A 22,539-nucleotide genomic window follows, 5' to 3' on the forward strand; every position below is an offset into this window, starting at 1 on the left:
GTCAGAAGGATTGCTGCGATGAGTTCCTAGCTCGCAAAGCGCCGTAAGGACAGACAAGAAGGTGGAAGTGTGCGTTGTGTGCTATGTCTGCAGACACATGTGCGACGATAGGGAACGGCTGTGTGCTGATGGAGATGCCGCATTTCGTCCAGTCACAAAGCGCAGCGGCCGCAACCGCGATGATGCACCACCCAACGTCGTCACACTCGCGCAGCTACAAACGGCCGGCTGAGTAAAGGAGCGCTTCACTGCCGCCAAGTCCAGCCCACGAGAATCAGAATACATGCCGACTGCCTCAGAACTTCCGCGCGCATCCAGAACCCCGCGGGCGCAGCGCCCTAGCCTCTCATGACGCCGCCTCAGGATGCCACGCCGAAACCCCCAAAGTACCCAGCCGATGTGGAGGCCTCGATGATACTGCCCAAACAGCGCGCATCCCCGGCTTCCTCGCTCGCCAGCCTCCCCTACCGCCGCTCCAACCCAAGCCTCTCCAAGCTGTTCGAGTCCACCACGAGCATATCCACGTCGCGCCCCAACTCCGGCGCCGCAACCCCCACCCAAAGCACCGTACAGGGCTCCGTCTTCTCGCCGGGCTCACGGCTAAGTGGGACAGGGACGCCAAACAGCCTGCCGCCGGGAGTATCGGACGAGTACCGCGCGCTTATACAACGGGCGTTTGTGCCATGCGTCGCTGTGCTTGCGGACGCGGAGACGGAAGAGCTGATTCGGGGCAAGGGATTGGAGGGCGGGCTACTACAACTCCTGCGGCCATTTGGAGAGGCAGTGCCCGGAAAGGTCACGATACGAGACAGCAATGGGGCAAGCAAGAGCTGGGAGGACTTTGGTGTGCGCTTCATAGGCGTAGACGATGCATATCCGGACTTGCGCGTGGACACAGGTGGCCAACGGACTTCTTCGAGCTCCACGCGGCGACCGCGACGGTCAGGAGGCGACGTGTCACAAATCGAAGAGCTAGTCGACCGACATCTGCAGTACTCCGAGTTCAACAAACAATCCCCCGTTTCCGACTACATGAGCAAGGGCGACGCAACAGCCACGCAGACAGACGGCACCGCTTCACCATTCCATACTCTATATCTACGGAGGCTATTATCAGGACTACCGGTAGTGCCTCACGAGACCTTCTCTCACCCAGTGGCTGGCATAATAGCCATCTCATCACGGAACCCACACCCCATAGAAGAGCTGCGCAGGCTCTACAACCGCCAGCATGACGGCGATCTTCGCTTTCCGCAATGGGTCGAGAACGACTTCTTACGATACTACGTTCTGATACATGATGAGGAGACGGGGGATATTGCCAAGTCCAACCAGACATTCGATTCGATGAAACGCCATTTTGGTCTGCACTGCCACCTGCTGCGATTGAAGAGTCAGCAATGCATAGCTTCAGACGATGACAGCGTACGTCTACCGACGTGCGAATGGATGTCTGCAGGGGAAGAGCTAGCAGAAATTCAGAGGCGAGGTAATACTGACAGTGTAAATTTGACACGAACCCTGCGTACTGACTATTCAAACAGAAACCACAGACGACATCACAGACCCAACACCCTACTTCCCCGATTCCGACATCAGCAGCTTGCGTACCTTCATCCGTGAACTAGTCACACAATCCATAATACCCAACATGGAGCGCAGCGTCTCAACCTGGAACGAGCAGATCCTGTCCCGACGCCGCGGTCTGTCTGGCCGCTTCATGTCTCTATCAAAACGTTGGACACCCTTTGGTGGCTCAAGAACTTCCTCATCGTCCTCGACTGCATCAGGAAACTCCAACTACGACAGCCTACAAGGCTTCTACCGCCCCGACGCCCCTGAAGCCATCATGCGACGGCTAGCAGATTACTGCTTCATGCTGCGTGATTGGAAACTGGCTTTGAGTACTTATGATATTCTAAGAACAGACTTTCAAAACGACAAAGCGTGGCGGCATTACGCTGGTGCTGCTGAAATGGCCGCTTTGTCGGCTCTCATGGCACCAACACCACTATCCTCCAAATCCCGCGCCGAGAACATCGATGCGTGGATAGAAGCTGCATCGTACTCGTATACCGACCGCCAGCGCAGCGCAGCGCCGTACTATGCTCTCCGCACCCTCGCCCTCAGCTTCGAGCTCCTGCGCCTCCGTGGCTCCTCCGCCGCAGACGACGCCGCACGCTGGGCAACCCGCATTCTAGAAACAGGTCTCGTAGGCTCGATAGGTCACGCACTCATCACGGAACGCATCTCAGCTTGCTATGCTGTGCGCACTGGCGTGGGTATGTACAAACTAGGAAGCCGGCGTCGGAAGGCAGCGCTCTGGGCTGTGCTTGCCAGCGAAAACTGGTACAGACTGGACAAGTCGCAGCAAGCGGAACGCGCCCTCGACACAGCGCTCAGGCTATACAACACCCAAGCCGAGAACGCCGATGGAGGGGCTGTCAGACTACCATTCGAGGACATGCAGCGATTTGTGGATGAGTTGAGACAGCAGATCATGGGCTTGAGGCTGGCGAATCAGGGCTATGGTAGTGAGCATGGAGAGGGCGATGAGGACGGTAGGCAGAGTCCAGAGGTCGAAGAGGAAGCTGAGACGTTGGATAAGAGCCCACGGTTGCATAGGAAGAGCTTGATTGGGGTCCAGGTGCCACCTGTTGATATGGCGGGGCCTCTGAGTCCAGCGCTTGAGAGACCAAAGGGTGAGGTAGATGCAAAGGGCGAGGGCTTTGAATAGACGGTAGATATGCATAATGCTCATGACGATCAAGACGTACTCATCAATGACTTCACGCATGCTGAACATCTCACACACACAGATCAAGTAGTGACAAGTCAACAGCAGTAATGGTTTCTCATTTCTAGGTTCAGTCATATCCCAAGAGATGAGCCATCATCATCCATGTGGAAACGCAAGCGTAACCCCCAAACGCCAAAGCCAGTGAACAGAGCGCGGCCCAAGCACTTTGGCACCCGTCAGTCATGCTGGCATATGCAACGATGTGTAACAGACAGCCCCTGCCAATGCTCGTATGCTATGCAAAGAAGGAAAAAGAAAATAACCCGGGAATAATAAGCGCACAATGTTATGCTGGGGTATCATCATCAGCGTCATCAATATGAACCGTGAATCGGTGTCCGTCGTCGTAAGGCCATCATGCTACCAAGCCTACTAGGCGGTAGCAGCGGGTGTGGTCTCTGCCACGGCAACACTCTTGGGTGCTGCGGGAGCCGTCTTCTTGGGCTCTGATGGGGTTTGTGTGGAAGGTGGTGCGGGTGTAGGTGCGCGAGAAGTGGTGCAGGACGGAGTAGGGGAGGAAGTATCTGAGGTGCGAAGACCGCGGAGCTTGATGGTGAGCTTAACCTTCACGGGCTCTGGTTGAGGAATTTCGATGTTGGACCGCTGCGACGCTGCGAATCCGTTAGATTCATCTGACGAGCTCTCGGTGCCCTCTGGTGTAGAGTCGGAGTCGAAGAGCGGCAGAGGCGAGCGGCGCTTTCGTGAGCGGCGGCGCTGGTCGTCATCGTCACCGTCGACACTAGGACTAGGTCGCTTCTTGGAGATGACCTGGGGTACGATGTTGACGTCAGGGGGGCCGCTGTGAGGTCCGGCGATATTGCGGACGGAAGAGTAATGCTCCCAAGTCTAATAGGGACGTCAGCACTGTGCCAGCGGGGTAATTAGTGGTGGCATGACTTACGTGGTAGGCAATGTGAAGTGTCTGGCGGCTGTCCTGAGCAGCCAGGCCTTCGTTCGACGTATAACATGTGCGGGGCGAGAAGAGGTAGGTGTAGTCAGCCTGCCAGAGGCGGACGTTGACGTTGAGGGCGGAGGCAAATGCTGAGACTTCCATGTTGTCGGCCCATTCACCGGGCTGGCCCATCTTCTCGACGTGCTCTTCAAACTGCTGTTGCAGCTGCTCTTCGGTGTAGCATGTGGTGTCAAGGCGGTTGGCGGCAGCTGCTGCAGTCTTGCGCTTGGGGTTCCGTCGCACGGTGTTGCAGGCCATGTACTGGCGGTAGAAGTCTGCGCTGTCCTTCATGTGCTCTATGGTGGTGGTGCGCAGCACCTCGTGCATATCTTGGTTGCCGTAGAGCTGGTCAGACAGGGCGTTGAAGAGGCAGTTGCCTTGGGCAAAGTCAGCCTTGAACATGGAATATGGGGTAATTAAGCTCACCATCGCCACGGATCTGGCTGGCATACAGGGCATTGGCCTCGAGTATGGGGAATTCAGGCGAGTTGGCCCGCTGTCTTCGGGTAGCCATATTGGCGGGTGGTGTATCAAGCGTGCGTGTTGGACAGGAGAAGTCGGTGTAATGCAAAGAGGAAGGCACAGGAGTGGGGTGACGGGGTCATGGATGAGGGTTGAGCTTAGGTGCGACAGTTGCTATTGTAGAGAGGGCTGGGCCGGCCACGCCAAGTTGGTGAAGGTCGTGGCCGGTGAACGTGAATGATGAATATCTTTGTGACGCGCCCGAACTCTTTGAGGCTCTCGAAGGGACACGGCGACAGGGATGGCTCAGCTTGGCGGGTCGCAGGAACCGTGGAACAACGATCTCCGCCCCGAGTCAGGACAGCTCGCGCTCAGGAGCCTGGAGAAGTACAATCAGACGTCAGCCAACCAGACACCGGGACAGCGCCTTCTTGTACTTTTCAAACGACAGAAACTAAAGCTCCAGATGGTACGGAAAAATCTTCGGCCTACATACCTCGGAGCCTGCAATGATGTCACGGACCACAGAGCTCCCCCAGCTAGCCGATGGGGCAGGCCCGACTGTTTTTCGCGATATATCGGCGGTGAAGGGCAAAAAGCGCGTGCAAGTGGGCGAGAGCCGAGTTTGCTCAATGATCTGGACAGTAGCACAAAAGTGAAGGGGGCCGGGGCCAGTGTTATAATAGCTTCACAATAGCAAGCAGGCCAAATGGTCAGTAAACAAAGCTCGCATGTGCGCACGCGTTTTGTCTCGTGTGCGGGAAGGAGCCAATAGGCGAGCAGGGGATACAAGGCATGACCCCGCCATCCTCATCAGGCTCCGCATCCACGGTCGAAAGCAAGTCCTGTTCAGTCACCCCACGGCACATCACGGGTGCGTCAAGGCAGCCATCGCTCTGACTCTGAGCTGCCACCATGGCCAACCAAAAGAATGTCGTCGTTGTCGGGTAAGCTCGCCTATCAACCTTGGAATGCTGTCATGATATTTTTTGTTGCCCCTCCACCGTCCCATAGTAGTAATACTCATCCTCGCCTATGACTCTCCAACATGTCTAATCCGTCTTGGGCGGCAATCTCAAGACCGCACTAACACCACCCCAGAGCAGGCGTCATCGGCCTCTCCACAGCCCTCGTGCTCTCCAGGCACAAGGACCTCAGCATTACCGTCGTAGCCAAACACATGCCTGGCGACTACGACATAGAATATGCATCACCCTGGGCTGGGGCAAACTACTTTCCTGTTGGCAAGCCAGGCTCGAATTTGCAGAGGTTCGAGAAAGCTACCTGGAGTGAGCTCGATCGAATATGTCGTGAGATACCGGAAGCAGGCATTCACTACCAGGCGACGAGGGTCTATGGGCGAGAGAAAGATGCAGGCACCGCTACAGGGCAGTGGTTCGAAGAGCTGACCAAAGAAGACGCATGGTTCAAGGACGTTGTGCCGAATGTATGTAGTGCCTATCCCAACTCGGTTTCCATACATTCATCTACGTTGCTTGCGTAAAATCATGCTGATGCTGGTTAGTTCCGCGTACTGTCCAAATCTGAACTTCCAGAAGGCTGTGACAGGGGCACAGAGTTCACCTCTGTATGCATAAACACTGCTGTCTATCTTCCCTGGATTCTGGGACAGTGCGTGAAGGCCGGTGTGACCATCAAGCGCGGTATACTCTCCCACATCTCCGAAGCAGGCAGCTTCCATACCTCGGGGCATGCAAATGTCGTAGTGAACTGTACTGGTCTTCTAGCCTCCACACTCGGAGGCGTCATGGACAGTAGCGTGTACCCTGGACGCGGCCAAATTGTTCTGGTGCGGAATGAGCCTGGTGTCATGGTGACAGTAAGCGGAACCGACGATGGCAGTGAGGAAGCTACCTATATCATGCAGCGCGCAGTCGGTGGTGGGACAATCCTCGGAGGCTGTCTACAACACCACTCTTGGGAATCCCAACCTGACCCCAACCTCGCACAGCGCATCATGCAACGCTCCATCGACCTGTGTCCGTCGCTAGTACCGAAGACTGGAAAGGTGACCGAGCTGAGTGTCATTAGACATGGTGTTGGTCTGCGCCCTATGAGAACCGGAGGTCCAAGGGTGGAGCGAGAGAAGGTTGATGAAGTTGAAGTAGTGCATAGTTATGGACATGCTGGCTATGGGTACCAAAGCGGCTGGGGAAGTGCGTGGGAAGCAGAGAAGCAGGTCCTGGACATCTTGAATGAAGACAGGATAAAAGCGAGACTGTAAACGTGCCCACAGAGCCTTGATTTGGCTGGTCATGACGATAGATAATAAGAGACAGCTATCGAAAGGACGGGCTATAGTAAGAATGTCCCCGTCAAAACCCTACTTACCGGAACTTCCTTGGTTTCTTCGACCCAACAACGTTTAAGACTGTCTTCCTTCTCCGGAGATGACCTGGTCCCAGAGGCCGTGTATCTGCAATCTCACCCTCATCTACCTTTTCCACGTCTTTTGGCTTTCGTTTCCAGGCACGTCGCCCGCGCGAGATATTCGCTGATCCCCACGTAGCGTCGCCCATCGCGCGTACTTTAGCCCACATATACGTTCCATGATATGCAATCGTCAAGGAGAGTCCTCCAATCAGCGCTGTGGCGGGAATGGCAATGGCCCAAAAGAGAGCTTGCGAGCTGCTCATGTCTCTTATATCCGTAGTGTTCATGCCGAAGACGGAAGAGATGAAGGAAAGAGGAAGAAACACGATTGTCACTAGAGTAAATACTCTGATGGCTTTCGAGTTGCTTTCTTCTGAGACTTCAACGTTGTGGCGGAGCACCTCTTTGGTCCTATCAAACAATGCCTGTGTTTCTCTTACGCCTGTAGAAGTTGCTCCCATGTTGACGGGGTTGTTGAGATTCTGGTTCATGAGGGGAATTACGATGTCTCTGTCGGCTCTGAAACATTCTTTGGTGGCTATGCGATAGGTGGAGGGACCGATGATGTCGTAAAAATCACTGATCATGCGGCGTTGTTGAGCGCAGATAGAGGCTACCATCTCGAACTCCTCTTCCAAGAGATACAACTCTCGGAGGGCAAGCTTAGATGGCCGCCGGCTAGCTTCGTATTGCTATGTCTTGTTAGTGTGTAATTATCTGGCTGACCTAAACAGTGCACATACCATTTTCGAAAGATGCTCTCGGTACAAGTCAGGTACAGACGAGTCGTGCAATACCGCTCTTGACCAGAGATGGAAGAAGCATATGAGCAAAGTAACCTCAGGCGTACTGCGGAAGTTTTGTACAGCTCCCCGGTGGCTGCCAGTATGCGCCATGATCAGTAGCTCTTTACGCGCGGACGAAAGCGTAGTAGAAGCTGCTGAGCCAAAGTATGAAAGCAGATCCATGTAAGTCTTGAGCTCCTTCCACGAAATGATGGGCATCGCATCGGCCAGATTGAGTTTGTGCAACTCAACAACACTATACCCGCAAGTATCGATCATCTGTAAAATCATCTCTGCCGCTTTTACAAGCGATAGCGGTAGGAGATACTCGCTCGGCTTTTCGTTTCTCTCATTGGCGACACTGTTGCGGATATCAATTGCTTTGGATCGCAACGTCTCAACGCGCAGTGCCATTGCACTAAGATACTCGACAATGAGCTCGTTTTGCTCTTCCACACCAGCTAGCTGAGATGACATAACCCAGTGAGATAGCTGTGTTCGAGAAAAATGTGATGGTTGATTCGTATCGCTGACGTGAACGCGCCGCAGATGTTCGAAAGCTTCATCCGCGCTCGAGTAGTACCTTGCGCGCTTGCAGAAGTCACACTGATTTATGGAAAAAGATAGATCAGTAAGCTTGTGAAGCCTCGAGTATTCTTTGTGAGGAAGTTCACGGATCGCGTAAGTCGACTGTGGCTCTGACTCCTCCCACTCTTGGTATACAACATTCTTGACGCCCATATAGCCAACGATCTGCCCAGGTCGTGTAAGTAGTAAGCCAAAAGGTACAGCCTTTCGGCAAATTCAAAAGGAGTCATTACCTCGATGATAGATTTCAGTGCACCCCAGCATCTACGCAAGAGCTGATGATCGTAGTATTTTGGTACGAATTGGTCCACGATATCCATAGTAGAGTGAAAAACGCGTTGTGCGTGTTTGTGCATCAAAGCCATTTGCCATTGGGTGACTCTTCTCGCCGTGACAAAGGCCTCCGCTTCCGAATCGATTCTGGCATCAGTTGTAATGTCGGTGTCAGTGATGCTGGTACCTGATTCGAGTGAATTGGAGAGGCCATTTGTGTCGTCCATTACAGTCAGCTCGTTGCGTTTAGTTGGGTTTCCAACGACTCTGGCACAGGCCCTGTAACAGGCCGCTAGTGATGTCAAGACATCGTCGAGGGAAGACTCTTTATTGGTGAGGCGTACACCTGATTGATACGCGTGGGCAAATGGATGTGTGAGATCGATTGGTAGTCTTGCTACATCCGTCCGCGTCCTGGTCAGCTGCTGTTCGATAGCAAACAGAGTAAGCTGTATATGAGTACTCTCATCAGTATTCTGCTCTGATGGGTCCTCTTTTGTTTGCCATGCAAGGAAAGGTGGCACACGAAGACCGGTATTCAATCTTGTAAGCTTGGGACTTGGGGAAACTTCTCGCGTCCGATACGTCGTGGCTGCGCGATTTCTGTCCATCGTTTTTTCGCGTGAAGCTCTATCATTCTGTTCGAGTAAGCGTGATTCACTTCCCAATCTCCGTCAGCGAGCGCGTACATGTTCGGACCGAGAAGCATCCATCGGCTGGTTCTGCTCTTGTCGCTCTTGTGTTTGAGCGCGCGATCCCTCTTGACGCTCTCTTTCAAGATGCGCCTCTATACGACGGTCGCGTGTGTGGTCAAACATCGGCAGCAACTCTTCTGTTGTCAGGTGTTGGAAGATGATCCAGAAATTAGGATCAAGCATGTCATGCTGGAATCGAAGATTGAAGTGAAGCAAAGTAGCCCTATCGAGTTGACTGATCGGTACCCTGGTATAGTTAGGTAGGGATATCTCTTCTCTTCCGGGTGCTGTGTCAGTTCCTTGTTTGATGATGGCTTCGATAAGGTTTGGAAGGAGGCCAGACTTGGCGAGTCGATTGCGGAGCTCAACTTCTAGTTCCTTTTGGACATCTCGGTTGACTTGATCAGTGTTGTGCCTCAATGCAGCAGCAACTCCTTCACTTATTAGTCCTTTAAGGTCTTTGACTTGTAATCCCACGAGGTCCCTTAGGTCCTCAGGGTTATCCTCGACACCGAGACGTCTCTTTTCTTCCTGTGTTATATGCGCATCATCCTGTAGTCGTAGATCTGAGTCAACGAGCTCTTCCTCTTTTACGTCTCCTTTGAATGATCCTGGGGTATCTTGTGTGGCAACGTCCAAGTTGGGTTGACTTTGTGAGAAGCGAGCTTTAGTTTTTACTCCAGGTTCCACGCCCTCTTTACAATCTGATATCGCATTCCGTATCGCTCCTAACGTGGCCTCTTCCTCTCCAGACTCAGGATGATCTCGCTCGTTGATTGAGCGAGATGATGATGAGAACGAACCCTGAGCATCTTTCTCTGTGTATCCTTTCGTATCGTAGACATCAGGCGCAAGTTCGAAAGAGCCGGAGAGCTTTTCCTCGTCTTCTATGTCGATGATGTTAGGTACATGAGACTCCCTTGAACTGTGCGGCGACTCGACTGTATCACCGACCAATGATGTACTACTGACTCTTTCCGCGAACGATAGAGCCTCACCAGCAAGCTCTTTGGTGCCAACAATGGATGCATACGAACTACTGCTGATATGAACAGCGTTTTCGCTCTCATACGTAATGGCCCTGGCAACATGGAGGCCATCTTGTGCAAAAGCTGGCCTGACCATACGTTCTGGACGGCGGAAGATGATCGGCTTCGGGCTGGTAATAGGGTTGCTGCCACCCACGAGCGAGTCGGGGTCATTCACGACATAACCTTGTCTTGCTAAAAGTTCACTGGTTGCGCCAACGTATTTGGATTGGCGACTCTGCTCGATATCATTGCTGTATAAACATCAGTGGGAGGCCAAGAGTGGATTCATTCGGCTGGTAACCGCTTACAAATGTCGCCTTAGGATAAGTGCTTTAGTCTTGTCTTCATCTGTTGAGTTATGTTCGGAGCTTAGATCACCATACTCAATCTTTCCTTGTTCACTACGTGAACGATCGATCAAGGAGATATCCCTGCTCGTGCTCTTCCGATTGAGACGCAAAAAAATCATTGCCGATCGCTCGGATTTCATGATGTATGGCCATTGGTCTGCCTCCAGTACTGAGTCATCTGACCCCAGATGTATGACATAGTCTTCGCTATCTTCTTCGCTGTCGTCGAGACACTTGCTCTCAATGTTACGACGTAGTGCGGCTTATGTTGAGCACAGCTTGAGCGGTAGGTACGTGACTTGTCCGTAGAAATCGGTGACCTGAATTAGACTGGGTCCGTCTGTACGAAGGTAGTCCCCAGAGATGAACTCAACACTGCCGTCAAAGAGTTCGTGGAGAGCACTCGGTCCGCAGGTGATAATAAGGTGTGACTGTACGACCATGGACCAGAATTGGGGAACCCGGAGAGTGTCTCCCCTTCTTACACCCTTGAACTTCTTGAACATTTGTTCGTCATCCCGACCCTGTGCAGCTTCTTGCGGATATGTATACTGGGACAATCCTCTGCCGCACCATCCAGCAACACGTCAGTAAAGTATTTTGCTTATACGAGCCGTTGCGAGCTGCAAACTTACCGAGTTTCGTGTAGTGATGTATCTTTTGGTGCACGAGAGGGATGAAGCGCACCAATGTCAAAGTATGGAAAAGCAACGAAGATAGCAGATATGTCAGGTTTCTGGGCTTGTGTAGGGTCGGTCCCGTCATATCGCAGTACTGTGTTCGGCCGTATATAGCTGCCGTGTGAGGTTCGCTCTGTGCATTCAACCTTGATGTGTTTCAAAAAAGAGAGCACAACCGGTATGGCGTCTTCGTCGTAGTCAAGCGCAAAATGAACTGCGGCTTTCTTTCATGATCGTTAGATTGCTGCCAGTGGTCTAGGGGTAGAAGCGTACCGCAAACGCATCGAAATCTATGCAGTGAGTTTGGATGTGCCTGCATATCGTTAGCATTATGCAGCCACTGGAAAGATTGACGTACAACCAGTGTTCAGATCTCGTATCATTCGTTCCACTGGTGTCCCGCTTTGACCTGGTAATGATCCGAAGCCGTTGAGCTTCTCCGTCAGCTGGGGTATAGACCATCGATGCTGCGACAGCGAACTTGTTCTGATCATGTTTCGAGGCCCCTTGAAATTGTGTTGTGGCTCGTTTTGCAGCCAACACACTTTGGTCTAATCTGTCATTGTTCAGCCTGATCTTGATGATTCGTTCATCATCGGCGCTGTAGCTCGAACCATCTGCGTCTTGCGACATGGTATCGGCTTCTTGTGGATGACGATTAATTGTCGGTATCAGGATTGAAGTGGGAGGTGCAACACAACTCGGGACGATGGTAGAGGAGGGAATGCGCGTTGACACAAGCGCCTGTCCATCTGTGCCACCGAACACTAAGCGGCCCCCAGCCCCCACCTTCGCAGCAGGGTATAGCGCCCTGCAACGCCTCTACAGTACATGAGAATTGCAGGGTATAGCGCCAGACTTTGACAGGCCAATGGTTAAATGCCCATGGTCATTCGCGCCACTCGTCACAGCTGGAAGACACGGGCGATTATCGTACTCCGCGTAAAGGGCCATCAAGGACAGAAGACATTCCAGCTTGATCGGGAGGCTCATATCGCTTGAGTAATGGACCAAAAAAAGATTCAAGATAAAAGGCATAGATTGCGTTGAAGACCAAGAGTCGTAAGTTAATCCCAGGTAACGGGTACTCAGCATGGCGCTTGAGCCGGTGTTGTCGCGATGCATGTCTTGATCTCATCTACGGCTGGCTTCAGACTCTTCGATGGTAATGTCCAGTCGTGACGCTTCAACCCTCCCTCGTGTGTCAAGTACCAGAGAGTCTCAGCTGTTGTGATGCGTACCTAAACCTCATTAACGTAAACCAACGGCAATAGAATATCTTATGCATACCTTCGGGAATGGATGTAACAGCATGCTCACAGCTTTGGTTAGCGTATCGCTCCTGGTCATTGGGATGACGCCTAAGCCCCGATACACATCCAGCGCGAGGTGAAGCTTCTGCATATGCGTGGACTTGAAGTGTGCTTTCTGCGTATATGAGAGAAGTGCTCGGAAACTAACACGATTAGCGCATGCACATACGTAACACCAAAGAAGGAACCCTTACTTGAAAGAGGTAGACTGTAGACGCTGCATGACCTGTATGTCGAACAAGAAAGCTATGACCTCTAGAAGCGGGAGCAAAACTCTATCGTTGGTGATGTTGTTTTTTAGCAGTGTCAGGAAGCAGTTTGCAAAGTCCACCAAGGCAAAGTGCGTAACGTCGGATGTATCTTCGTCTTGTAAGAGATCGACAAAGTCCAGCAAAGCCGCTCGTGAATTCTGCACCACGGATTCGGAGCCCATTCCCGCGGAGCTGACAAAGCCAACACAGATAGCTTCTCTGATCGTAGAGGTTTTCGCTGTTTGTAACGACATCAATGCCTTCAGGAAGTAAGTCCGAGAGGAGACCTCGTCTGTGGTCGCGGCACCGGGTTCTCTCAGCTGGAGGACTTGAGCGGCGTTCATGCGCATCTTGTCAAGCTTTTCGAGAGATAACCGAACGATGTCGGCGTAGATATCGTATTCACGTTCATTGCGTTTCTCGGTGAGTATTCCATATGCCCAAGCCAAGCGCACGGTATTCAAGGCCTCGAGTCGGACGAGTGACCCGACATCTCCCCGTTCTGTAATGGTATAGTCGTTAAGTGCAATGTGCAAGGCGCTCGCGATCTGGTCTTCGACGTCGGCAGCCAGCTGAGTTGAACCAGGGTTCTTGCTCCCAAGCAAACAACGCAGAGCACGTAATGCCACCGTTCGGGCTTCGATCGCCACAGCTGATGTGCACCTGAACGTAAGTACCTTTACGATCCGCCGCTGGAGGACGTCCCTTTCAGTGTCGGATGCCAGGCTGTCCAAGCTGCCATGCGCAGCTCCCAGGGCGATCGCATGTCCGGAACATCGCGACCCATTGTACGATGCTTCATTTTCCAAACGCAGCAGCCATGACATCACGACGCCAAATGTGTCAGACCCCGGTAACCTAGGTAATAATGAGACTACCGCAGGAACTGCGGCAGCAATAGCATCGAGGACTGATTCCTCATGACGCGCGAGACAAAGGTCCAACAGATTACAAACCTGTGCCACGGGTAGGTTTGAAGGCCAAAACTCGCTGAGAGTTCTATTGGTGAGTCTTGAGATTGCTCCGATAAATGTACATACTGATGATGCGGTGAACTGTGGTCGCAATGCCGGCGAAGTGAATGCCTTGTCTTCAAGCTCTAGTTCTTTTGAGAATAAAGTCCAAAGGGCCATCAAGGACGCATATGGATTGTCGGGCGCTTGATCCATATTCAAAGCCACTGTCGTGTCAACGAGGGTCGCAAGAGCAGTCACTAACCCTTGGCGCTCTTCAACCTCGCGAGGTCGTAACGCCGCGAGCTTGTCGCGGACTTGATCAGACATTTTCTGCACTACCGCAGGAGACCGAGCCTTGGAAAGAGACCCAATGGCCTCAGCTGCAAATAGACGTGAGTCTGAATCCAACGAGCCGGTTCCTCTCCAATCTAAAAGACCACCGAACAGGGCCTCCCAGTACAGAGACTGTAACTCTCCAGCCTTGATCGCCACTTCGCACATTGCGCGCTGGCGGAGCCCGACAGCGTGGAAGTCGACTATTTGTACGAGGGGTATGCCCTCTTCTATCGTATTGGGGTGGCGACCTATAAGTTCTTGAAGCGCAGCAGATGATCCTCTTCTGATGTTGCCTGCTGGATCAAGACAAGCAGCAACTACCAATTCGATTGCCAGCACTTGAGGCACGTGTAACGATCTGAGGTGCTCAGAAGCTCTTATTGTCGCAGTTTCCACCGCAAGGAGATCAGTGGTGGGGTAGCGGCGAGAGAGCGCCCAAATACCAAAGCAAGCTGCATCGCGTACGTTCGTACCGATGGACCCTCCAGTAGGCGACCGTTGCTCAAAGCCGAGGGAAAGTAGGAGAGCGTTGAGAACGTCCGCCAAATGGCTGGTAGAGATTGCTTTGCGATAGAGAAGCTGAGCCAACGTCAAAGTCAAACCGTGCCATCGGAGTGGGTTTACGCTGTTCAAATTGCGCTTGGACCCCTGCCAGTAGATGTTCTCTGTGAGCGAGCCAAGTATTGCTTCGACGACCTCGCTGGCCATCTCCGCGTCCAGTTTGAGAGTGATGATGCTGAGCGCCTTGCTAGCACCGTATCTGACTGGCGTGTCACCGTCCGCGAGTGCTTCAAGAAGAAATTCGATGACTTCTTCCAACACCACGGTTGAATCGAGTCCAGGAAGGGTTGACGTCGCTTGTAGGCAGTGCAAGACGATATTGCGCAAGCTTTTAACAACCAGCTTTCGAGCTACAGCTGATGACTTGACGAAAGCGAGACTCTCTTGATCCAGAATCTTCCTACAGGATAGGTATATGGCAGCGAGGAAAGGGCCAAGCTCTTCATTCGTAGCGGAGGCCAATAGCCCTGACAAGAATGAGAGAACTCCGAGACACTGATGTATGTCGGTCTTCTCTTCGGATATGTCTGTGAAGAAAGACAGCGACCATTGGACCATGGCATTCAGTAAACCCAGCTTTTGCATATCTGGTCGCACGCATGTCCTCACTAGAAGACTTGCAGCGGCGCTTCTTTCCTTTGTTGGGGATTGAAGTCCTGACATGCAAAGAGAAATTACCCGAAGAGTGACACCAGGAAGTTCAGCTGGGAGCTTCAGCCCCAGAGCTACAGGTGTTTCTGCAGAAACCTGTAAACCGGACATAGACTCCAGGGGAAAGGGCGCCAGTAGCAATTGTGAGAGCCATAGTAGCAGCACGTAGCGCTGGATCCAGGGCCGGGATGTCTCCTGCTGTAACGCATCGGCATTTTCAGATTTGACAACGCCGATCGCTTCTAACTCGCCCAAGATTGCTTCGAGATGACGTGGTTCGTTGTTGAAGAAGCCTTTGACGACCTTTTCGCCTCGGACTTTACAGAACGTATTTAAGACGGAGCATATGGCGTATGCAAGAGTCACAAATCCTGGTTTCGGTTCTTCTGTGGCGCTCGCCGATATTGCTTCTAAGTAGGCGGCGACGAGTGGAGGTATGAAGGTTTTGAGGTGGGTGTCTAGAATCTGGGGGTCCTCCTGGAATGGCTCTATCTGGAAAAGGTCAGACAGCCATTGAGAACATTCATGGATAGGGTTTGTACCAAGCTGCATGCCTTGTGCATGTCTGCTGTTCTAACATGTTGGCGGACGGGACCAAGGGCAGAGCCATGCTGCCGTTTCCGCAGTAGTCGCGGTAGCAGCCTCTCGAAGTCAGACAGGAGCGATGCAGATGCTCGCTGTAATTTCAGGTCGTCGTCCTCTCCGGCGCTCATCATGGAGTAAGGTGGAGCTGGGATGCACTTTGCGGGTGACGATGGGTGCCTTGTTCGCCGAGTCAGTTCTGGCAGGCACGACGCGTGATTCCGAGTCAACCCCGCGACGCGCTTTCGCTACTTCTTCCGCCATCACCACTGCGACGACTACGTCAGCCACTACAACACAAAATGGCGGGAGAAGACTACAACGACTTTCTCGTTGCGCGGGTAATTACCGAGCAGAGGCCTGTCACCTACAGGCTGCTCAGCAGAGCGACCAGCAGCAATGTCAACACAGCGAAACGGTTCGTGCAGCTCTTGCCAGAATCTGAATGCCGGCTCACACGATACAGGATGCTCTTCGAGTTCCAAAAGAACCAGAATGCGCGGAAACCCAAGTCGGTGCACGCGACCTACCTCGTGACTGGCACACCCAAACGAATCGCAAGACCCAATGGCGCCCACCGTCAGAAGCGTGAGGACGCCGACATGCGCAGCTCGCCCTTTATGAGCTCCATGCCCGAACGAGAAGAGCGCGAAGACTCCGATTACACTAGCGACTCCGATGACGAAGATACACCCGCACCTGAAGGTGTGAAAGAGACCAAGATTGTATTGGTAGGCGAAGAAGACTTGGAAAGTACGTTTGGCATATGCTCCGGGCAGGACCTAGCTAACAGCTTCACTAGAGACTAGGTCGGAGTTTGAAGATGGATCCACGGCTCACATTTACAGTGTGGAGCCCGGCCCGCTCAAGGTACGAAATCCTGGGAGGCTTCAGGACCAATACTAAGACATATAGGCTGTCGGCGTACTGTCTTTGTGCAACCATGAGGTTGTAACAGAGTATGCAGACGAAGATCCTCTGGAGCGGTGGAGAACATACGGTTCCATTCAAAACGAACACATCAAGGTACGGACATGGCTACAGCTACACGGGCGCGCTAACATCGTTGTAGCGAAGAACTGCAAAGTATGCTCCTCCTACTGCTACATCGAAGCCCGCTGCGAAGATCATCACGAAGCCTGCCGGAAAGGGCACTTTCGCTTTTGCGACGAAGGACAAGGAGACGTCCTCGTCTGCGAGAAGAGGAAGCGCGTCCGAAGACAATACATCCGGTCGCTCAACGCCGCAACCCTCTGCGGGGTCTACTACACTGAAGAGGAGCGATTCGAAGTCCGGGGCGAAAAAAGACAAGGCGACAAGTGATCTCTTCAAGTCGTTTGCAAAGGCCAAGCCGAAGGCGAAAGAAGCGGAAAAGTCACAAGAATCCACCCCAGCGCCGGTTGAGGATGGTACGTACACGGGCAATCTTTCCTGGTTACACGACTAACTTGGCTAGAACCAATGGAAGGTATGTCCGAGGATGAAGGTGATCCCGATGATGAGCCCGAGATCAAGATCGACGAGGAGAAGATTGAGGCAGCCCGCAAAGTTCGAGAGGAGCGAGCCGAACGACTGCGCAAGATGATGGAAGATGACGGTAAGTCTTTCAAGCTGGATATGATCGCAGCGTCTGACTTGTGTAGATGAAGAAATGCCGGATGCACCAGCCACAGCAGAATCTCAGCCTGAAGCTCCTTCAACAGCGGCGACGGATACCACAGAGCCAACCGAGGGCGAAGCTACTGTCACAGTGGAGAACGGTCGCAGACGCGGCCGGAGACGAGTGATGAAGAAGAAAAAGGTCAAGGATGAGGATGGCTATCTTGGTAAGTAGCCAGTGCACTCTGATTGCCCTCCCACTGACTTTGCATAGTGACCAAGGAAGAGGCCGTCTGGGAGTCCTTCTCGGAAGAAGAACCTGCACCAAAGAAGGCGAAGCCAGCGCCAGCTAAGCCAACGAGCTCGGCAAAAGCGAAGAATGCTGGCAAGAAAGGCCAAGGAAGCATAGCCAGTTTCTTCAAGAAGGCCTGAGAGATCTACAGATGTGAACAAGAGGAACAGCGTTACTACAGCTTCGACCAAACACAGCATATTGCAACATATTGTACAAGTCATTCGGGTCACAATCGTATACATCGCTCGTACCCGCCAAATGTTTCGACCATCTCGCAAAGGCAGATTGTCCTACCACTTGAGCAGCAAACTCCTGTCAGTTTAGCGAAGCGACGTTGTCCAGGTCGCCGACTTGTGCTGCTCCAGACGCCCACTGTACAATGTTGTACACAGATCTTGACTTGCTGAACGGTCTCTGGGTATCGGGATGCTGTGTGGCATGATTAGCATGTGCCCTAGGGCAATCCTTTCTATAGACAAGGATGTTAAGTTTGAGTACGGATTCAGTTGGTGCCGCCTTCAATACTGGAACTTGAACCTGTTTCTATTGCAAATGTGACAATCTGGGACTCCCCATCTTCTGGGTTCGCGTTGTCGCTGATGACGAACGCGGTGTTATTCGGATACCCCGCAACCCCACGGGAGCGATTATTCGCCAGCATACAGCTCTTGCGTACATGATGTGCTCTGAGTGTTCACAAATATCATCGTTCTTAGTTGCTTTTCTACAAAACACATGTCGAAGAGCCGCACAGGTACTTGCACTAGCCTAGACAAAGGCTACTGACCTCATTGAATCTGCACGATTGCGCAGGTACCGATCTAGGTGATGACGACATCATTCTCCGACACATCAAATAGTCTGTAGCTTCAGAGCTCAATTGACTTCCATCATCACGACTAACACAGTATCATCTACTCATAATAGCCATCATAGCTTCACGCACAGCATCCCGCCGCCTTTCGCGCTTTCTACGCACGATGTCTACCACCGCACCCTCAGCATCGGCCCTCCCGCCTGCGCCATGGAAGTCGCTGTTCAGCGAGCACATCTCCAAAATGAAGTCACCTGAATTCGTGTTGGGAACGCTCGACGCAGCGCCCAAGGGCTCGCCTACACCATTCGTGCCCCGCGTGCGATACTGCATCCACCGCGGTTTCTGGGCTGAGCTACCAGAGAACAAGCACAACGATGCGGAGCGCAACCCTCAAGTCTACCAGAGCGATTGTCCAACATTTACAACGGATGTACGCATGGAGAAGGTCGGACAGATATTCGCGACGAGTGCGGGGCACGCTGAGAGCAGCGATCAAGTGCAGGGCAGTGGTGGTGGAGGCCCTGTAGAGGCTGTGTACTGGAATGCTGATACTGGTACACAATGGCGGATCAAGGGAAGGGCATTCATCATTGCACCCGATATTGAGGGCGATGACGAGAGTAGTGGTGTGAGGACTGTCAAGAGCGAGCTGGGAAAGAGAATGAGGATTGTCGATGAGGGCAAGGAAGGCGACTTCAGCTGGCAGAGGGAGCTAACTGGTTTCTTTGGTAACCAGAGTCCTGGCATCAAGGGTAAGAATAGCTGCTGTCTTCTGTACTTTGTAAATTGCTAACAAGTTATCTCAGGCTCATTCAAGAACCCCCCACCCGGCCAGCCAACCTCCAAACCATTCGATGACAAGAACCTTGCCCTTGGCTCAAAGGTCGATGATTTACAAGACCCCGTGGCACGCAAGAACTTCCGCCTCGTGGTGATTGTGCCAGACTCGGTGGAGCAGACGGATCTCAGCGACCCAGCAAAGGCACGGAGATACAGATACACATTCGACGAGAGCGCAAGGGCCAACGCTGGATGGAGGACTGAGGAGCTCTGGCCGTAAGAGCGCTGTTGAACGGCACGCATGAATATGGGTTCGAAAGAGTTCTAGCATTTCGAATGTTCGAAACAATACCACGAGTTCCCAGGCATTATTCGGTGCCTTGATCGGGCCGAGCGTATGTTGTGCTGTGTAACTCGTTTGTCACAGAGACCGTGGACCCTTGCTGGATGCACATGGCTGATGGGTGGTTCCGATGCAGTCTTCCCCACAATGTGGCTCAGGTCGGCGACCATAACCATGGCCCTTGTTGATTTGAATAATCGCCTACAGATGACAAATTTGTTGAGCACAGTTTAGAATTACCTGGTGAGAGAAACTGTTTTCAACTCAGTACGGCAACATAAACAAGTAAGATGTTTTTCTTCCTTCGATATGGGAGGTGAAACCTGGGTAGGAGATTTGTTCATCGCAAGTCCCTGGGCTGATGACATCAAAAAGCAGACGTGCGAAACGAAACGCGTGTTGAGCAGGCCCCTTACCCGCATGACAAGGGTGCGCTATTTCAGTCGCCAGGTTGCCTGAAGCAGTAATCGATGCGGTGCGTAGCTGTCAACTGCCTGGGATCAACCTAGGCGGCCAATCTAAATAATGATGTGTGCGTTAACGTTCAGGCGCACAGCTGCGTGTGTGGTAAGCTTCAACGGTTAGCAGTCCAACGGTATTGGTACGCATTTCAACAGGTCAGGTGCGCGCACTCGCCTTCCTAGCCGGGCATCGTTCGCGAGCACAAGCAGGTCGGTCACTGGACTGTGCACAGCAAGTCATCATTTTACACAGGACCAAGATCATGGACAGTGTCTGCGTCATGTGCGTGGACACTTTGGGAAGAACGGATGGGTACGGACGACGATACGGACATGTGGGATGCTCGTTGCGACTACCGCATTTGGTAGGCAATTCGCAAAGTTGCGAAGAAGCCAAAGGGCACCCTGTTTTCGTTTCGGCTGAGGCGCTGCGGCACGGGTGTAGGACGCGCCGCCATCGTGCTGACTGGAGGTAATAGCCGCCGGGCGGAACTCATATGCGCGCTATCGCCAAGGTCGATGAATGGGGTGAGCTGGCACCGTTGGACCGGCGGCGGGTGTGCTCCGAGAGGGATGTTTCGCGCTGTCATCGCAACTCGAGGAGATCATGTGCATGCGAGCCAGGCTAAGAAGCGGTGCCCCTGCCGGCTAGTGGATTGCGACAGGTGAAGTGTGTAGGTGCGTTATCGTGAAGCCATGCGAAACACGGTGACAGTGGGATCGATCTTGTACGGCGTCGGCCATGTGGGCGCGCAACGACGACACACCCGGGCGCGCAAGGAGTGAGGTAATTGAATCTTGTAATCTGGCGACTCGTCTGCAATAAGGCCGAGCGCCCTGTTCGATCACCGCCAAGGGTCGACGAACCGTTGCTGCGGTACCCCATACCTCTTGCAAGCGGAGTAGGCTCCCTGCACCTTGCACCCGCGCCCATGCAAGGCCGTCTCGTTGCTTTCTGGCTGCCCCCTCTTTCTTCTTGATGCAATGCACCGCCGTGGCCTTGTACCACCATCGTCCCACTCGCATGCCGGTAGACACGACTCCGTTGGGTCTGTGAGTCTGGCCCCGTTGATCGCATCTCGTAGCAGACGCACTCCCTGCCCGTCAGCCGTCTCTCCCCATAAGTAATCGCTGATCGTCTGCCACTATTTCTCCGCCCAACGCTGCACACGTACCCCGACCGCGCCCTTTCTGCTCCCCTAATCCACATCCACCGCCTCACTGCTCGCTGGTCGACACTCACGTCAATTTCGTCGCCGTCACCGTCGCCGTCGCTGCTCCATGCAATAACCCGTCTGCATCCGTCCCTGCCATTACCACCACCACTCGTGCCGCTTAACCCCGAAACCCCGATCAACCCTCGCCCACCATGTCCGACATTGAGAAGTCGTTCGTGTTCCTCCAGGACAACCTGCCGCAATGGCTGCAGGACATTGCCAGCATCCAAGAGAAGGTCACGGCCATGCAGGCCGATAACACCAAAGTGCCCGTATCGCAGTCCCCGTTCGGGAAGCGGACCGACTCCACCGCGTCCATACGACCAGCCCTAGACGCCATCGCAGAGGACGCAGCGCCTTCGAACGCAACACCTCCAGACGCCGTCCCAAGTCGCAAACGAAAGTCGCTTTCCGTCTCGTCCGGCCACGAACCTGGCACTGCCCGTCGTCGCCCTCGAACCATGGTGGTTGTCAACTACGATGGAGACATGCAGAAGTCGTTCGAACTGCTCGTGCGGGCAATAGGGACTGGACGCAACATGCTACGTAAGGCCAAGATGGAGGCCAGAATGAATGAGATGGCCTCCCAGGCAGAGTCGAGCGCAGAGGAGGATGACATGGACGACGACGACGAAGAGATCGACCTATCCAAAATCAACTACCGAGCCCGCATGTCATCGTTACGCGCAAGATCGGCAGCCAGGAGAAGCGGTAGATTGGGCGTCAGCAGTGGTGTAGACACACCCGTCGTGCTGTTCGATACCTCGGACAAGACATTAGAGCAAGCTCAAGAGCTGTGCGAGAAGTCAGCGCATCTCACACTCCGTGACGGCGACTGCAGAACAGAGCTGGAAGGAGTGCGAAAAAACTTTGAGACTGTGTTGGAGACGGCAAAGATCGAGGTGGAGAAGTGTAACGCACGCAAGGCACAGCATCCACCCGAATTACAGGCGCACGAGACCTCCGACACATCCATGTCTTCCCTAGAGCCTGAGATGACATACCGGAAAGACCCATCGCAATCCGTACTACCACCACCCGAACTCGATACTCAACCGAAGACCACATTGGCAACACAGCCTGTAACTACCCCACAACCACTGAAGATTGTCGACATTGAGGTTGATGAAGACGACGACGATGACGACTTCGTACTGCCGCCTGTCCGGCTAACCTCGCGACTGAATCGTCGAGGCTGATCCTCCTGATTCCATCCATTTGTCATTTCTTTTCATGCGTTCAAGCGATTTCCATCTCAGCCATTGCTCTCATCACGGCGTTTCGAATGCATTGCGGGTGCATGCGTCTATTTTCATGCATAATGTTGGGGACGAAAATGGGGGGCGAGGGCTTATATCCACATGCAT

General features: G+C 53.1%; 8 protein-coding genes across 8 annotated transcripts; 5 read left to right on the top strand and 3 right to left on the bottom strand.

The window, feature by feature from the left end:
- Window positions 1-348: 348 nt before the first annotated feature.
- On the top strand, window positions 349-2,737 carry J4E93_002716 (uncharacterized protein; the record flags this gene model as incomplete). The annotated part of the gene is made up of 2 exons (XM_049340657.1): window positions 349-1,489; window positions 1,545-2,737. 2 exons carry the CDS (start codon window positions 349-351, stop codon window positions 2,735-2,737), a joined length of 2,334 nt encoding a protein of 777 aa, XP_049201539.1.
- A 435-nt stretch (window positions 2,738-3,172) lies between these two features.
- Window positions 3,173-4,266, bottom strand: J4E93_002717 (uncharacterized protein; the record flags this gene model as incomplete). The annotated part of the gene is made up of 3 exons (XM_049340658.1): window positions 3,173-3,646; window positions 3,702-4,129; window positions 4,179-4,266. The coding sequence occupies 3 exons, from the start codon at window positions 4,264-4,266 to the stop codon at window positions 3,173-3,175; spliced, it is 990 nt and encodes a 329-aa protein (XP_049201540.1).
- Window positions 4,267-5,129: 863 nt separating this feature from the next.
- On the top strand, window positions 5,130-6,459 carry J4E93_002718 (uncharacterized protein; the record flags this gene model as incomplete). Its single annotated transcript, XM_049340659.1, has 3 exons — window positions 5,130-5,161; window positions 5,316-5,661; window positions 5,740-6,459. The coding sequence occupies 3 exons, from the start codon at window positions 5,130-5,132 to the stop codon at window positions 6,457-6,459; spliced, it is 1,098 nt and encodes a 365-aa protein (XP_049201541.1).
- Window positions 6,460-6,562: 103 nt separating this feature from the next.
- On the bottom strand, window positions 6,563-10,074 carry J4E93_002719 (uncharacterized protein; the record flags this gene model as incomplete). The annotated part of the gene is made up of 3 exons (XM_049340660.1): window positions 6,563-7,300; window positions 7,352-8,146; window positions 8,944-10,074. The coding sequence occupies 3 exons, from the start codon at window positions 10,072-10,074 to the stop codon at window positions 6,563-6,565; spliced, it is 2,664 nt and encodes an 887-aa protein (XP_049201542.1).
- Window positions 10,075-12,098: 2,024 nt separating this feature from the next.
- Window positions 12,099-15,794, bottom strand: J4E93_002720 (uncharacterized protein; the record flags this gene model as incomplete). Its single annotated transcript, XM_049340661.1, has 4 exons — window positions 12,099-12,251; window positions 12,301-12,466; window positions 12,518-15,570; window positions 15,621-15,794. The coding sequence occupies 4 exons, from the start codon at window positions 15,792-15,794 to the stop codon at window positions 12,099-12,101; spliced, it is 3,546 nt and encodes a 1,181-aa protein (XP_049201543.1).
- Window positions 15,795-15,962: 168 nt separating this feature from the next.
- On the top strand, window positions 15,963-17,691 carry J4E93_002721 (uncharacterized protein; the record flags this gene model as incomplete). The annotated part of the gene is made up of 7 exons (XM_049340662.1): window positions 15,963-16,413; window positions 16,463-16,530; window positions 16,576-16,686; window positions 16,733-17,069; window positions 17,117-17,257; window positions 17,304-17,486; window positions 17,534-17,691. 7 exons carry the CDS (start codon window positions 15,963-15,965, stop codon window positions 17,689-17,691), a joined length of 1,449 nt encoding a protein of 482 aa, XP_049201544.1.
- Window positions 17,692-18,534: 843 nt separating this feature from the next.
- Window positions 18,535-19,431, top strand: J4E93_002722 (uncharacterized protein; the record flags this gene model as incomplete). The annotated part of the gene is made up of 2 exons (XM_049340663.1): window positions 18,535-19,123; window positions 19,178-19,431. 2 exons carry the CDS (start codon window positions 18,535-18,537, stop codon window positions 19,429-19,431), a joined length of 843 nt encoding a protein of 280 aa, XP_049201545.1.
- Window positions 19,432-21,324: 1,893 nt separating this feature from the next.
- On the top strand, window positions 21,325-22,371 carry J4E93_002723 (uncharacterized protein; the record flags this gene model as incomplete). The annotated part of the gene is made up of 1 exon (XM_049340664.1): window positions 21,325-22,371. The coding sequence occupies one exon, from the start codon at window positions 21,325-21,327 to the stop codon at window positions 22,369-22,371; it is 1,047 nt and encodes a 348-aa protein (XP_049201546.1).
- Window positions 22,372-22,539: the final 168 nt, after the last annotated feature.

The sequence above is a fragment of the Alternaria ventricosa genome (assembly GCF_023758065.1).
Source record: "Alternaria ventricosa strain BMP 2768 chromosome Unknown scaffold_4, whole genome shotgun sequence".
Taxonomy (NCBI): Eukaryota; Fungi; Ascomycota; class Dothideomycetes; order Pleosporales; family Pleosporaceae; genus Alternaria; species Alternaria ventricosa.